The sequence below is a fragment of the Carex rostrata genome, chromosome 13 (assembly GCF_964058835.1).
Source record: "Carex rostrata chromosome 13, lpCarRost1.2, whole genome shotgun sequence".
Taxonomy (NCBI): Eukaryota; Viridiplantae; Streptophyta; class Magnoliopsida; order Poales; family Cyperaceae; genus Carex; species Carex rostrata.
In genome coordinates, this window is record NC_135930.1 from 11,370,341 (window position 1) to 11,384,577 (window position 14,237).

Here is a 14,237-nt window from a genome sequence, read left to right on the forward strand (position 1 = left end):
CAGATCAGATCGAACGGGAAGAAATTAAATTCGGATTAAAACTTTCGTCAATTGCTGGTCTTCCCGTTTGATTTGCCCGATTCGCTAAGCATTATCCGCGGAATTGCTAGAGATCACTGACACTGTACCCGACCGATTCCAGACTTCCAGTACAAAATAACTACTGTTCTTTCTTCTAACAGCCTCACTTGCTCTCCATGGCCGATCAGTCCGATCAAACCGCCGTCGCATTTCGGACCGGGCAGAGGGTTCATGCCGCCGGAGATCCCCGCCGTACTGGTACGATTCGGTACATTGGCCCCATTTCGGGCCACGACGGCGAGTGGATCGGTGTTGACTGGGACGCTGATTCAGGCGGGAAGCACGACGGTACAGTCAATGGTACGAGGTATTTCTCAGCCCGTACCAGTTTGTCAGGCTCGTTTGTACGGCCGAAGGGGCTCTGCGCTGGAATCTCTTTGCTAGACGCGATTTATAGGAGATACAGAGGGGAGGCGACCAAAGAAGAAGAAGGTACGAGTGTTGATCAACAAACTTTTTATAGCATTTCGAGAGATCTTATTTACACACTTACGTTTTGAGTCAAGAGTCCATTACAGCAGGATCAACATTGGCTGTCTGTTCGAGTTACGTTTTAATTGTTCAACTGGAGATACCCCAAGGTAAATTGCACACCAAGGGTTAATTTAGGAAAAAGACAGCATTTATTATGAAATTTGGATGAGTCGAGCCATTATGCTAGATTTAGGCAATAATTCATTGTAAGTCAGAATTTAACTTGACGGTTTATTGCATGATCAAAGATTATATAGTGGCTCGATCATGCAGCTGAAGGATTTAGTTGCATGCTTTTAGCCTGCATCTTTCATTACACATGTTAAGTTTTGTACTGAATTAACTATGCAGATGAGATGTATGTTTTTTCTACAAGTCAGAGACGAGTATCTGTAGAACTTGTGGGGAAGAATAAAGTTGAAGAGAAACTCAAGAAATTTGACGAGCTTTTGAGTATATCTGTTTCTTTTCTGGGAATTAGCTCTGTTGAGCCTTTATACCAGATCAGCACTCTGCTTCCCAGTAATGCATCAGCCCCTGCTCCTCCTCTCTCTCTGAGTTCACCCAAATACAACTACAGTGCTCTGAATTTTGTATTTACTCTACCTAATAAACTTGAGGCGTAAGTTAATTTGGGTAGCTCAGTTCTAGTTCACTTTGGGATATGAAAAAAATCTACTAGCCTCTGATGCAAATTATCAAATTGACATTGGAAGATACATTGCATACATCTCAAAGTACATAGGATTTTGATTGCAAATAGATAAATTGATAGGTATTGCAAAAAAGCCCTTATGTTTTTTTTTCCAAATCAAATTATTTTTTGTTTAACTCTGTTTCTCGTGTGTTTCTGTCAAGAAAGATTTGGAGTTCTGGAATTTGGGCTTTCTTAAGCAATGCCAATGTTTGTATTGTATATAATACACTTATTGTAGCTTGTCGAACCCTTACCATTTTTTTTTTTTGCACCAGAATTGAAGGAGCTTGATTTAAGTGGAAATTTGATTTCAAATTGGCAAGTATGTTGTCTGGTCTCTTTTTGCTTATTTATTTTGTTTTTAACCATGTATGGTGAAAGTGCTTTACAAATGAAAACAAAACAAATACTTAGTGTGGTGTGAGGTTCTGGACTTCGAGTTATCGTGAACAATACCAAAAGTGGCATCCTTAGTGCACCGCATTTATACCCTTCAATATACACTGGCCATTAAAAAAATAAATGAGGGGCTTGATACTTCAGTTCTTCACTGATACAATACTGTCCTTATCCTACATTCTAATTCTTTGTTGTACTTGTCCCCTGTTTTACTTTTTGACAAATTGCACCCTAGCGTTTACAGTATTTGCAAATAACAACGGAAGTATTCTCTCAGTCTAACTGGATACCAGGCTTTCACAAAGAATAACCTACTGCAGAAAGTTGAAAGCCAAATTTCAAGTTGATAAAAACTAACTACATTTCTTGCTGCTTCATCTCAAGCAAATACTTTGAACCCTGACAGAAAAAGAAGAGGGTTATGGCAAAGTTGTCAGAATTATAAGGGATTCACCTTTTCCAAGTCACTAGTCCATGAATTGTTTTTTTCTTTTAATCTGCTAACTCCTTGAAATGGCTGGTCCTCACCTGCAGACAAGAAAGATGTGGTGTATTTCTGCAACAGATCCAACATTTGTGATTTATGTAACCTCTTTGTTTGTGTAGGATATTGCCTCTCTCTGTGAAGCATTGCCGTCCCTTCAAATGCTTGATTTGACAAGCAATCTGCTGGAACATGAAGTAACAGAATATTCTTCACTGAAGAACATCCGTCTCTTAGTTCTGAACCATTGCAGTATTATGTGGGATGTGGTAGGTAACTTTAAGCTGGGGGTGAAATTGTTGACCTGACGGGTCGACTATGACCTGACCAGGATTACTGTTTTCTTTTTCTTTTTTGGTCTTCTGTAAAAGACCAACCTCCTAATTAGTCCAGTGTTTTTTTAACTCAGGTATTAAAAAATATATGAAAACGCCCAAAATGAGTGCAAAATTAAGTTCTCAAGCTCTGCATTTGACAAGAAGGATTCCTGACTGAACCTTGTTTGTATCAACCCTTTTGTAACCTAATCTGCCAAGTCTTTGTTAGGATTTGTTTTGGAGTTCTTTTAATTGGAGTTATGCTTATATGGTGGTTCTTCACGCTTTCTTATTTGCATGACCTGAAATTTGAATCTCTCTTTTGATTGGATATGTGTTTTTAAACCAACTTTGATTATACTGAACAACAGATTGAAAAGCTTAAGATTTCAATTCCATTGGTTGAAGAGCTGCATCTAATGTCAAATAAGCTCCAGATGATAGAGGTTAGCAGCTTGTAACTAAATGATCTTTACAAAACTTCCTTAATTCCAAATAATTATCCTTGAATCTACTAAAATTCAAGGATGCATGCTCTCAGGTTTTGTATCAAACTGATAGGGGTAATGGAAGTATCTATTGATCAATACTGGAAAATATTGCTTTGTTGTTCTTCGATACATTTTTGGTATTCACTATTAAAAGTTTTGCTTTTCTCCCCTTCTATTTCTGTATATTTGTTGTATTAAAAGTCTAGTAATGTTTTCCATAGCCTACAGCAGGAACTTTTGTTCAAGGATTTGATTCTCTGCGACTTTTGAATTTAGAAGATAACAATATTGAGTCATGGGACGAAATTTTGAAGCTGTCGCATGTGAGAAGGTATAGAGATATTGGGTTATTGGTGTGTTTTACTATTTTTCATGGTGTCTTCTTTGAAATAGCACTCAATACTTGCATCGTATTAGCAAAGACAACTTTTCTTGTACTTGCAACAAGCACCTCACATGTTCTTGGACATCTAATACGATCTCATCATTAGGTTAATGGAATCAGTTTATTGTTATGTTGACAATGTTGCCCTATTGTTCGTTGAGTCCTTTTTCTTAAGCTAAATTTGAAGTCAAGCCAAAACAAGTGAATATATATTTAGGTTCAATTTTATTTAAATGTATGAGGAGATTATATGGTTGAGTTGAATAGCAATGAAGTCTTCTTTTGTTGGAGTTAATTTCAACTTTGAATGTGACATTCTATTTGCAAATTGTGACACAGCTTTGCTTTTGAATTTTAAGTGCAAATAGCATATTCTATGGTTCACAAATTCAAAAAAGTGAAAGTCTATTTTCCATAGGACTTGTAATTTGAAGAAATAATTGCACACTTGATAATCGAGTTCTCTAGTTGCATAAACTAATATAGGTATTTTATCCTAATGCTAAAGCAATTTTTCCCTTTATATTATATGTATTATATGTGAACTTTCGTATCAGTAAGTGCCCCCCCCCCCCCCCCCCCAACCAAAGAGGGAAAAAAAAAAATCTCCCAAGCCACTACCATCTCCACCTACACAGGTCTTTGCATACCCTGTTAGTCTTAAACCAATACTTGTCGAGTGACCAATCACTGTAAAAAATAGCCTGCAATTTTTATTTTGTTTGTCTTTGTAGTTTAGAAGAGCTACACTTGAACATGAATAAGTTGAAGAGTATATACTATCCTTCGAGTGATACATCATGTGTGCCATTTGAGAAACTACGATGCCTTCTGCTAGGTAAATATATTTTATGGTCTCATACATTTTAGTTCTATTCACAACTGTGGTCGGTATGGAAAACCATCTGCTGGTACATTCTGTTTTCAAGACTTGCAGGTAAGCCAGCTTTTCTTTCATTTTTTTTTTTTTGGAGAAAAAGTAATTTACCCTTTCTTCATTAATCACGGGAAAAAAATTACACATCCTTCAAAGAATTAATTCAACCCCATTTTTGTTATTAAGTCCAAAAAACCAATTGAGCATAATTTTAGCAGAAATTTATGTCCATTAACTCTGGGGCAACTGAGCCTCAACCAACCCCATTCTGCAATAAGAACACCAAGAAGCAACAGAAAAGGGCTCTGAAAATGTTAAGTAGTAATACTGGTATTGGTACAGATATGTTGTTCAGCGATCTTGTATTGGAAATAAAGCTTCATGTTAACCTAACTTTTGTTGATAAATCACTTTTGCAATTGAGCCTTAGTTTACCCCCAGTGTGATTGAACACCAAAGAGATTAAAGAAGTAGCAGCTAAAAAATGGCAAAGTAGTCAAAATATGCACCTGTACTAATATACGAACAATGGACGCTGTGCTTGAATCTGGTACAGTAATCCTCTCTCTTTCTTATCTTTTTGTGACTAACTAGTAAAAGTGCATTTCTCAGGCCGGAACGATATTGATGATGTGGTATCTGTTGATGCACTGAATTCCTTCCCTAGCTTGGTGGTAAGATTTTTTAAGTTACCATGTGTAAAACTTACAGTAACAATTTTATATTATTATATGATGGTGTATTATTATAAGCACCAGCTATAACGAGAACTTAATGATGTGATGCATCTCTATCTCCCCTTGTTTTTTAGTTCGATTTATCAATATTATTATAAGTCATTGAATTTTATAAATGTCAAAGTGTCTTATCAATTAAATCTATCCTGTCTGAAAAAGGGCAAGTTAATGTGTAGGTTTATTTGTGATAAAGCAAAAATCGAAAGGTTATACAGCACATATTGTTTAACTACTGTTCATCTTCGATGGAACTTCATGGACTAAATGCCCTGTGTCTGAGCCAAAGAACTTACTCTGAAAAGTTCTGACAAATGCTAGCACTAAAGCTATTGTGTTTCACTTACTGCTTAACTAGCATCGAATAGATTGTCATAATTTATTACAATTTTTAATCCTAGTCAATATTAAGCAACAAAATATATGTTGTAAAAGTTTTGTATTGGTTTAATCTATAGTTGGGTAAGATTCTGAAGCAAAAAGGCAATACCCCAAATTGATTAATAAGGAAACTGGGTGTACTCTTTTATCCATTCCTTTTAGTCCTCTCCTTTTCCTTCCCCCGCAAAATTGATTAGTGATACCAATAAGGCAATTATTCGGCTGACTGCATTTGCAATTCACTCTTTTCAGCGCCGCTATGGATTTGTTTATCTCATTGTTATCAGAAAAATAATCACAAACAACAACCAAGCCTTTAGTCCCAGACAAGTTGGGGTAGGCTAGAAATGTAACCCTATCGAAGTCACAAAGTTCGGATTGGGTTCATTCCCATAAAGAGGCTGTTTTTTTACCTCTGGCTCACCACGCCTTAGCGTGACCCTCCTCCTTTATCCTGGCTTGGGACAGGCTGTGGAGTTATCAGAAAAATAGTCACAATGACCAATAATGCGTCAATGTGTTTTGTGTATTATTTTTAATATTTATGCTTGTTTTAATGAAGGACGTAAGGCTTTCTGAGAATCCTGTGTCAGATCCTGCCAGAGGAGGTGTTCCTAGGTTTGTTTTAATTGCACGTCTCTCTAAAGTCAAGATTCTTAATGGAAGTGAGGTAGTCCTCTCTTTTATGTTGACTATTTAGAAATGATTATTTCTTTGGTGTTTTCGCAAACTACACAACTATACTTACAATTCTACATTCAATATACTTTTTGTGATTAGAGTTGGTGATAATTGTTGATATATAAGGAGCATGGCTAATCTAAGAGTAGGGTTTTGCAAAATACGTTCAAAATGGGTGTTAGACAGATATAAGAATTCTTGTTTGAAATGGAAAATAATGGGTTTATGTTTGCAAGAAGTTTTAATTTGAGCTGTCTATTATTTTCCAAATGAGTTCCCATCTGCTGTTTTTGCAGATCAGTCCTCGTGAAAGGAGAGAATCAGAAATCCGGTGAGCCTTATCATTTATAGTTTATCCATGGTTTATTAAAAGGTGTCACTTGTTTATTAACTATAAAGGGGGTCAGATTGACCGACTGATTGGTGTATTTCATCTTGATACTTTTAGATGAATAGTGTTTCTTTGTTAAACATTGGGTCGTGTTCCCTTTTTATCAAATTTTGCAATGAAAGGCATTGGGTCAGTTGAAAATGCACCAATCTGATGGAACTGGCCAGTTAATCGATCAGGGAGTCATTGGTGGTTTTGTAAGTGCACACATTATAATAAGAGATCAGCATATAGTGTCACTAATCAATTGATCATTACATCCTTATAACCAGGGGCGGAGCCATACTTCCAAGCTATGGGGATAAACTTGAATGGGGGTCAATTGTACAATAACATGACATTTTACACTAGATTATATAAAAAAAATATATAAAAAATGGGGGTCAACTGACACCCATTCAATACACATCCCTCTGCCTCTGCTTATTAACAATTGTGATTCCTCTAGATTATAGATATTCACTACATTTACTTGTGCATTGTGATTTTTATTTAGAATCCTCCTTTCTTTTCTAAATTGTAGGTATGTCCGCCTTGTTATGGCCAAGATGCAACTGAACAATTTGGAGGAAATACAGAGAGCTCATCCCAGGTACTTAACTTCAACCGTATAAGTTGTAAACTTGTATTCTGATAACTGTTGCTATTGACATTACGTAAAGGCCCTTATACCTTGCAATTGCCGCTCTATACCAATGACAAATAAAACATGCCATTTGTCCTTCATTCCTGGTATATTGCCGCGTTCCCTTTCAAAAGATGTAATACATTAGCGCCAGATTAGAACAATGATTCAAAATGTAGGTTTGTTGAGCTGAAGACCCTGCATGAAATTCAAGATGAGAAATTGCGGGCTGGTGGGTCAGGCCCACAAACACTGGCTTCTACTCTTATCAGTTAAATCTTTTACTTCATTTTTATTTTGTTTACTAGTTTTGTTTGGACACTTTTAGTGGTACCTAGAACTAGAAGAATAGATACAATCCTTCTAATCGAGAAACAACATACGTACCCCTAGAAAATGTAAAATTCTCCTGCATTATTTATATAACAATTATTCTGGTTATCGTTGAGGTGAACATTATTTGTTGCATATTAGCAGTATGGAATTCAATAACGTCCTTTTATTTAATTTTTTACGTCTTGGGAATATGTGGATGCTGTGTATTAATGCAATACTGATAGAGATTTTACTATTAATTTTGTTAATGATTATAACACTGGTAGAGATTTTACCATTAATCTGTCTGAGTGTGTTATTTTTTTTTACTTTCTGCTCCTCTAGAAGACCGTTATATTTTTTGCACAGTACCTTTTTTTGCATGTATACAACTGTATCATTGTTAGCATATTTCTTTATCTTTTTTTTTTAATTTTATTAAAGGGCCCTGGTACACCCCAGCATCTTTTAGATGCTATTCTCGAGAATTGAACCTGCGCTGGAGACTCGTGCCACTGCACTAAGCCCGCAGTTCTATTGTTAGCATATTTCTTATTTCTTTCTTTTATTATTTCCTTATTGTCATTGCCCCTGTTTTTGCAGATCTAACTTTGAAATGTGTGGGTCCTTCAATGGGGGAGAAACAACCTCTTATGAAGAAACTACCGCCTTCTGTCACAGTACATAACTTTTTCTGTCTTCGTAGAAATGTATATTGTGAATGCTCCTTATATTTGTATAGCACATATTGCAGTTGTGCTATGGTTTTGGTGCTCACTAGTATGCTTTAGACCACTGCATGCGGTCAAGGTTCAAACTGATGCTCATTTTGCCAGTTCTGTACAGTTAAGGTTAAGTCAACTTCCAAAGTAGAAGTGCCGGTGCTGCTCAAATGTATACCGACCAAACTTTGGAATTGCTTGAAGAAATTACAACCTTTCTGAACAGCAATACTTGAAATATTCAATTTTAGTATTTCACTTCAATTGGATTTCTCGTGGTTCATGGGCTTTTCTGCATTCTGAACAAGAAAAAATATCTTATTTTTTATCCAGGTTGCAAAGTTAAAGGCACTTTGTGAGAGCTTTTTCAAGCTGAAGGACATAAAATTGAGATTATTTCTTGAGGAAAAGGTATTACAGGAAAATACTACACATTATCCAAACATATAAATTTAACAAGAAATGGGTCAATTGAAGTTTAAACATAAATAGAAGTACATAATAAAACATAAATATAATTGATCTCACTCTGGTGCCCTGTACTAGCTTGTATTGTATTGTGGTTATCCCCTATTTCCTAGTGCTATTTTACCATTATAGCTTCCTGTCTGTCTTTCTGTTGTATAACTTCACAATTTGAGGCTTAATTTGAGGTCAATTGGGTAAAGAATATAGGCCTACTTGCATGATTTAGGACCTATGACGGTATTTTCCATTAATAAACTCAATTGATTACACAGGGAAGTGGCATTGTACTGTGGTATTATAGAAAAGATTGGTATCAACTGTGATAAAAAAAAAATACATAGAGAAAAATAATAATCTGTATCAGGTATGTAGCAGAAAACTCTTTTTTTGGTGAACCAGATCAAAGAGCAATCATTGGTCTCTATCTATATGGGGTAACTTTTGATATGATTGAAGCATATGGCAGTATCCTAATTTTCATTGAATTCGGTGACAGGGATCGCCTCTTCCACTTCCATTGGATGAAGACATGGCTACTTTAATGGAGCTTGGAGTAGGCACGGAGGCAACAATTATCATTGATGAAGAAAATTAGATTGATAACTCTCCAGGGGATTTCGTATTGTTTCTTTGGATTATTTTTTTTGTTAATTTTAATTATTGTTTTTGTATGCGCTTTATTGTGCTTTTTTATGGATTAGATTATTTATCTTTGATGTATTAACAATTAAGTTCAAAACAAGACAACAATATTTGAACATAAAATAGAATCAATCTGGGTTTTGTCAATTTGTCATGAAAGGATTGGGTTCATTAGACTGATGGTTCATCTAAACTATCTACTTGTCCCGTGATTAAAAAACTTTCTCATGGTTAACATATGCACGGGAGTTCTATTTCCTTTCAAAAAAAAATAAACAAAAAAAAGATGGGCATTCCATACATTGTGCCATATAACGTTAGCCATTTTAATCTATTAACATTTCACACTGACATGTGGAAATCAAGACATCCTCCAAAGAAGGGCACGTGAAAAGCGAAGAAGCAACAAAACCACTCTTGAGTTAGTCTGAAGCAGATTTCATTGGTTGTAGCATAAAAAAAATCCATGACATAATCCACATATTGAGATGATATCTTTTGTATAGTCTAGACAACTAAGCCGAAAGGTGCGCAAACCAGAGGTGCTCTTGTGCATAAGCAGAGACATGGTAACAAAATTTTGAACCACTCAGTTTCTTAGAGGTGAGTTTCCTTGCACATGAACTCTAACATGTAGAATGTAGGGAAGGTACAGCAGTCCAGACTCCAGAGCTCCTTCCATCTCTGGCATAGTATGCTCAGCTTGAATGACTCTCTTGCTGTCAGAAAGCGACATTATGGGGCAAAGTAATAATGCACCGGGTAAGCTACTTATCTGCTTTCTACATCGACAGTAGTTTTCCAGGGTATTTTCTCGAATAGTTGATGTGCACTAGCCCTGTGGCGTCGAAAAGTAAAGTAAAGTAAAGTAACTGACAGAACAACTCTGAGGTAACAGATTTAAGGGAGACAATTTAGTAGCAGATGTTTATTTGTAGTTGATAACTTGACATATAACCCGTCCAAATTCAAGTGAATGACACTCTCACAACAAATTGGGGTGTCGTCCATGTTTATTTATAGTATCTTTTCAAAAGGATCAAACTTCAAAGGTCTTGTTATTTAATCAAACAAAATTTATTTGCAGAGCTTGGTTTTAGACCACATCAAAAAGTTTTGTTGTCATGCCTCCAGTCTGAATTTAAACTTGCTAAGCAGACCTTGGTAAAAAAGCTTCAATTCTGCAATTATTTTTTAAAAAAGGATAGCTAATAAGTTAAATAATAATTTTAATTAGGTCATGAAATTCCGCATATTTGCTTAACATAATTGCATAAATTTTAATGTCACGTACTAATTTAAAAACATGTAAAAATTAATTTCACGTATGAAAAATGTTTCACTACTACTAGTAGTAGTATCGTGAATTTTCTGAAAATATATAGCAACAGGCGTTTAAAACTGCAAACACGCACAGATAAAAAATCTAAACATTAAGTTTAGGTGCCAAAAAGTGAAGATTGTGCTGGGTGAACAAAAAATGTGGCTTCCCAGATTTAGTGCTGCATCAAATCTGCTGAAACCATCAATTCTCATCCTCTACTTCCTCCCTCCCATTTTTAGAAAACCAAAAGCTGAAGCCCACAAAAACTTGGTGGTTGGTTCGTTATATCTTACACTAATATAAGTACGTTCAAGCTAATCAAGCAGATTAAAAAAAAAATCAACACTAGACTCCGACCCTGAAAAAAAAAATGGGGTTGGAGAAGTTCATATGTTCTTTGATGTTGATAGTAATAGGCGTGGCTCACACAACTGCTACTTCGACCGTAGATTATCGAGGTGCCCTCTCTAAGTCACTAGTGTTTTTTGAGGCCCAGAGGTCAGGCAAGTTGCCTCACCTAGCAAGCTTGAGCTGGCGATCAAGTTCCGGTCTCAATGATGGCTCAACAGAAAATGTAGGTTCTCTCAAACTTGAATCCTTTTGTCAAGTGATTAGAAAATGGATTGGATACGGAGTAGATAGTGGTAAAACCATATCCATATCCGTATCCTTTTTTTTATTTTTTAGATACGGATACAGATCGGATATTAGATGGATACGGATTCAAATCAAATCGGATATTTATTAAGAAAATATATAAATGTTATTAAAAAACTAAAGCTCATAATATTTATCTAATTATAATGGTAAATAAGATAATTTGTTCATAATATATATTTATATGATATATATCTAATAATTAAAACTTAAAACCATATCCGTATCTATATCCATATCCACACGGATATTAGGATACGGATATCCGTATCTAATTTTTCAAATATGGATCGAATGCAGATCATATATTATCCGCTCCGTTTTCACCTCTACAAGCGATTCATTCCTTTGGTCAACTGTGTTTATTAGATATAAAAATTTCAGTATTAATTAGTTACAAAAACACCTCTTACCTATTTAGAATTGTTTACATTCATAAATTGGCTTCATTACGTATGTACTGCCAGAAAAAGAAAAATGTGTTTATTATGCACAAAATAATGTTCATTTTTTAAAATTGGTGAAGTAATTTTAATTCCTAAAACTTATTCGATGATCGTTCTTCTTTTCATGTTAGGTGGATTTGACAGGTGGATACTATGATGCCGGAGACAATGTGAAGTTTGGGTTACCGATGGCATTCACAACGACAATGCTGTCATGGAGTGTAATCGAGTTTGGGAAGAAAATGGGAAGTGAGCTTCATAATGCAAGGGATGCTGTCAAGTGGGGCTCTGATTACCTCCTAAAGGCCTCCTGTCACCTTCCGGATGCCCTCTATGTCCAGGTTCCTTAAATTTTCCTTAAATCCATAACATTTCCTGATTTTTTGAATTAGTATCACCACTTATCACTGAAATGGATCAAGAAATAAGACAAGTCTACTGGCTGTACAGCAATCCCCTTCTAAAAGAAATAAGGTAGATTTTGGTGGCATGCAGTTTGGGGATCGATTGCTATTTATTTAACCATTAAATCTTCATGCTGATTTTGTGCTGCAAATGCATCTTCCAATTAAGTATTTTTGCACAGTATCAGAACTAATTTGTAGAATGTACAAGTACAACAAAGGTGAAGGAATGAATCAAGTCAATTCCTTTTTATGTTTTAATTTCTTTTTCTGCAAATTAAGAGAAGTGATTTTCATGTAATCTTATCAGGTTGGTGACCCTGACAAGGATCATAGCTGCTGGATGCGCTCAGAAGACGAGAAGACACCACACCCTGTATACAAAGTGACCCCATCAAACCCCGGATCTGATGTGGCTGGTGAGACTGCGGCAGCCCTGGCAGCAGCCTCAATTGTGTTTAGGCATTCCGACCCTCACTACTCAAAGCAACTCATCGATGCAGCTGTGAAGGCCTTCACATTTGCCGATAAGTATAGAGGGAGCTACAGTGACTCTCTTTCGTCTGTTGTTTGCCCGTTTTATTGCTCTTACTCTGGTTATCAAGTAAGACTGCCTCTCTTGACTTGTTATTTGACAAATTCCCTTCTTTCCCAGTACATATGTTATAAGTACGTAAATTGTAAAATCTGTATTATTTGATTTTAAAAATTGTAGGATGAGTTGCTATGGGCAGCTGCATGGCTCCACAAGGCAACAAGAAACTCTTCTTACATAAACTATGCTAAATCACTTGGATGCAACCCAGACTCAGATACCTTCAGCTGGGACAACAAGTATCCTGGCGCTAGCGTGCTTCTAGCTAAAGTATGTTACATCAACAAAATAAGTTCACCATATTTAATCATGACATATACCGATCAATCATATAAAAAAAAAACTTAAATTGCATATTGTTTCGGTTGGAAGTTCTGAATATTAATCAGACTCATGACATATGAATTCACTTCCTGTTAATTTCATAATTTTGGAAATAAAAATAAATATATAAATTAGAAGGAAACAAAATGCAGAAAGAAACTCATGGTATATATAATTCTTTTTGTCATTTGATGTTTAGGAGTATCTACTGCAAAAGAACCAGGACGTTTCAGAATTCCGTGGCCATGCTGAGAAATTCATGTGCAGTATCTTACCGAATTCCCCCTCGATGAGTGTGACGTACACACCGGGAGGCCTCCTCTATAAGATGACCGGAAGCAATTTGCAGTATGTGACTACAGCATCTTTCTTAATGTCGGTGTATGCAAAATCCCTTCGGTTTTCAAAGCAGACCTTCCAGTGTGGTGGCATGGCAGTTAACCCCTCACTGTTGAGAGAAGTTGCCAAGAAACAAGTACGTGCAATGATATTTGGCCTTCTCAATTTAAATTCCTTAAAAATTGAATCATATATAAGGATATATAATGCTTGCTGCTTCATTTTAAATTTTCTGATATTGTATAAGACAGATCAGTAAATGAACAGTGATTTATTAACTAATCTTATTGAACCCTACTCCATTTCCTCATTTATAGGTCGATTACATCTTAGGCGTAAACCCTAAGGGGATGTCATACATGGTGGGATATAGCAACAACTTCCCGAAAAAGGTGCACCATCGCGACTCGTCGATTCCTAGCATTAACAACTTATCAGGAACAGTAAGCTGTGATGCAGGTTTCGAGTATTACCATTCGAGCGCTCCCAACCCTAACATTCTAACAGGTGCAGTCGTTGGTGGGCCCGATCCGAATGATAACTTTGCTGATGACCGAGACAACTTCGCGCAGTCGGAACCCGCCACGTATATCAATGCACCGTTAGTCGGCACTTTAGCTTACATGGCTGCAAGCTCCCAACATTAATGGAAACTGAAAATGCTTAATTTGGTAGCTGCAATTGCTTGTAAATGATATTACTTTATATTACGGATTAATACAATTCCCTTCTTTTACGCTACTTTTTGTGTTTCATTATTTCTACCTTTTTACAAAGAAGTAGCTGTTGAAAGCCACCAGTTTCTACATGATTAAACGGAAACTCAATACAATTGCATCAACTGTAATTGGAAAACATAAGCCGTCCGTTTAACACATCAATCCAACTAATGTCCACTTTAGAGCAACTCCATCAATGTAATTGATCAGCAATTGCAAAACAGTTGTTAAATTGAAAGTAACCACTAATTACAAAATAAATACA

General features: G+C 36.0%; 2 protein-coding genes across 3 annotated transcripts; both read left to right on the forward strand.

Annotated features, from left to right (window-relative positions):
- Positions 1-94: 94 nt before the first annotated feature.
- Positions 95-9,296, forward strand: PFI (tubulin folding cofactor E / Pfifferling (PFI)). Of its 2 annotated transcripts, none has more exons than XM_078313554.1 (15): positions 95-513; positions 907-1,077; positions 1,528-1,574; positions 2,258-2,404; positions 2,824-2,898; positions 3,165-3,274; positions 4,063-4,166; positions 4,818-4,879; positions 5,883-5,990; positions 6,298-6,332; positions 6,916-6,984; positions 7,197-7,288; positions 7,936-8,012; positions 8,388-8,465; positions 9,019-9,296. In XM_078313554.1, exons 1-15 carry the CDS (start codon positions 198-200, stop codon positions 9,115-9,117), a joined length of 1,590 nt encoding a protein of 529 aa, XP_078169680.1. In that variant the 5' UTR covers positions 95-197; the 3' UTR covers positions 9,118-9,296. The 2 variants fall into 2 exon arrangements, with proteins under 2 accessions (XP_078169680.1, XP_078169681.1); XM_078313555.1 differs by having other exon boundaries at positions 5,883-5,938; positions 6,303-6,332.
- Positions 9,297-10,821: 1,525 nt separating this feature from the next.
- On the forward strand, positions 10,822-13,981 carry CEL3 (cellulase 3). Its single transcript, XM_078313556.1, has 6 exons — positions 10,822-11,062; positions 11,723-11,932; positions 12,306-12,599; positions 12,711-12,860; positions 13,114-13,389; positions 13,571-13,981. Exons 1-6 carry the CDS (start codon positions 10,859-10,861, stop codon positions 13,898-13,900), a joined length of 1,464 nt encoding a protein of 487 aa, XP_078169682.1. The 5' UTR covers positions 10,822-10,858; the 3' UTR covers positions 13,901-13,981.
- The last annotated feature ends 256 nt before the right edge of the window (positions 13,982-14,237 follow it).

Excerpts from the sequence above, each read along its gene's own strand:
- PFI (XM_078313554.1), top strand. The coding sequence starts at position 198 with ATGGCCGATCAGTCCGATCAAACCGCCGTCGCATTTCGGACCGGGCAG. Across the intron at positions 7,289-7,935 it reads ACTGGCTTCTACTCTTATCA|ATCTAACTTTGAAATGTGTG; the intron begins GTTAAATCTTTT and ends CTGTTTTTGCAG. Across the intron at positions 8,013-8,387 it reads AACTACCGCCTTCTGTCACA|GTTGCAAAGTTAAAGGCACT; the intron begins GTACATAACTTT and ends TTTTTTATCCAG.
- CEL3 (XM_078313556.1), top strand. The coding sequence starts at position 10,859 with ATGGGGTTGGAGAAGTTCATATGTTCTTTGATGTTGATAGTAATAGGC. Across the intron at positions 12,600-12,710 it reads GCTCTTACTCTGGTTATCAA|GATGAGTTGCTATGGGCAGC; the intron begins GTAAGACTGCCT and ends TAAAAATTGTAG. Across the intron at positions 13,390-13,570 it reads GAGAAGTTGCCAAGAAACAA|GTCGATTACATCTTAGGCGT; the intron begins GTACGTGCAATG and ends CCTCATTTATAG.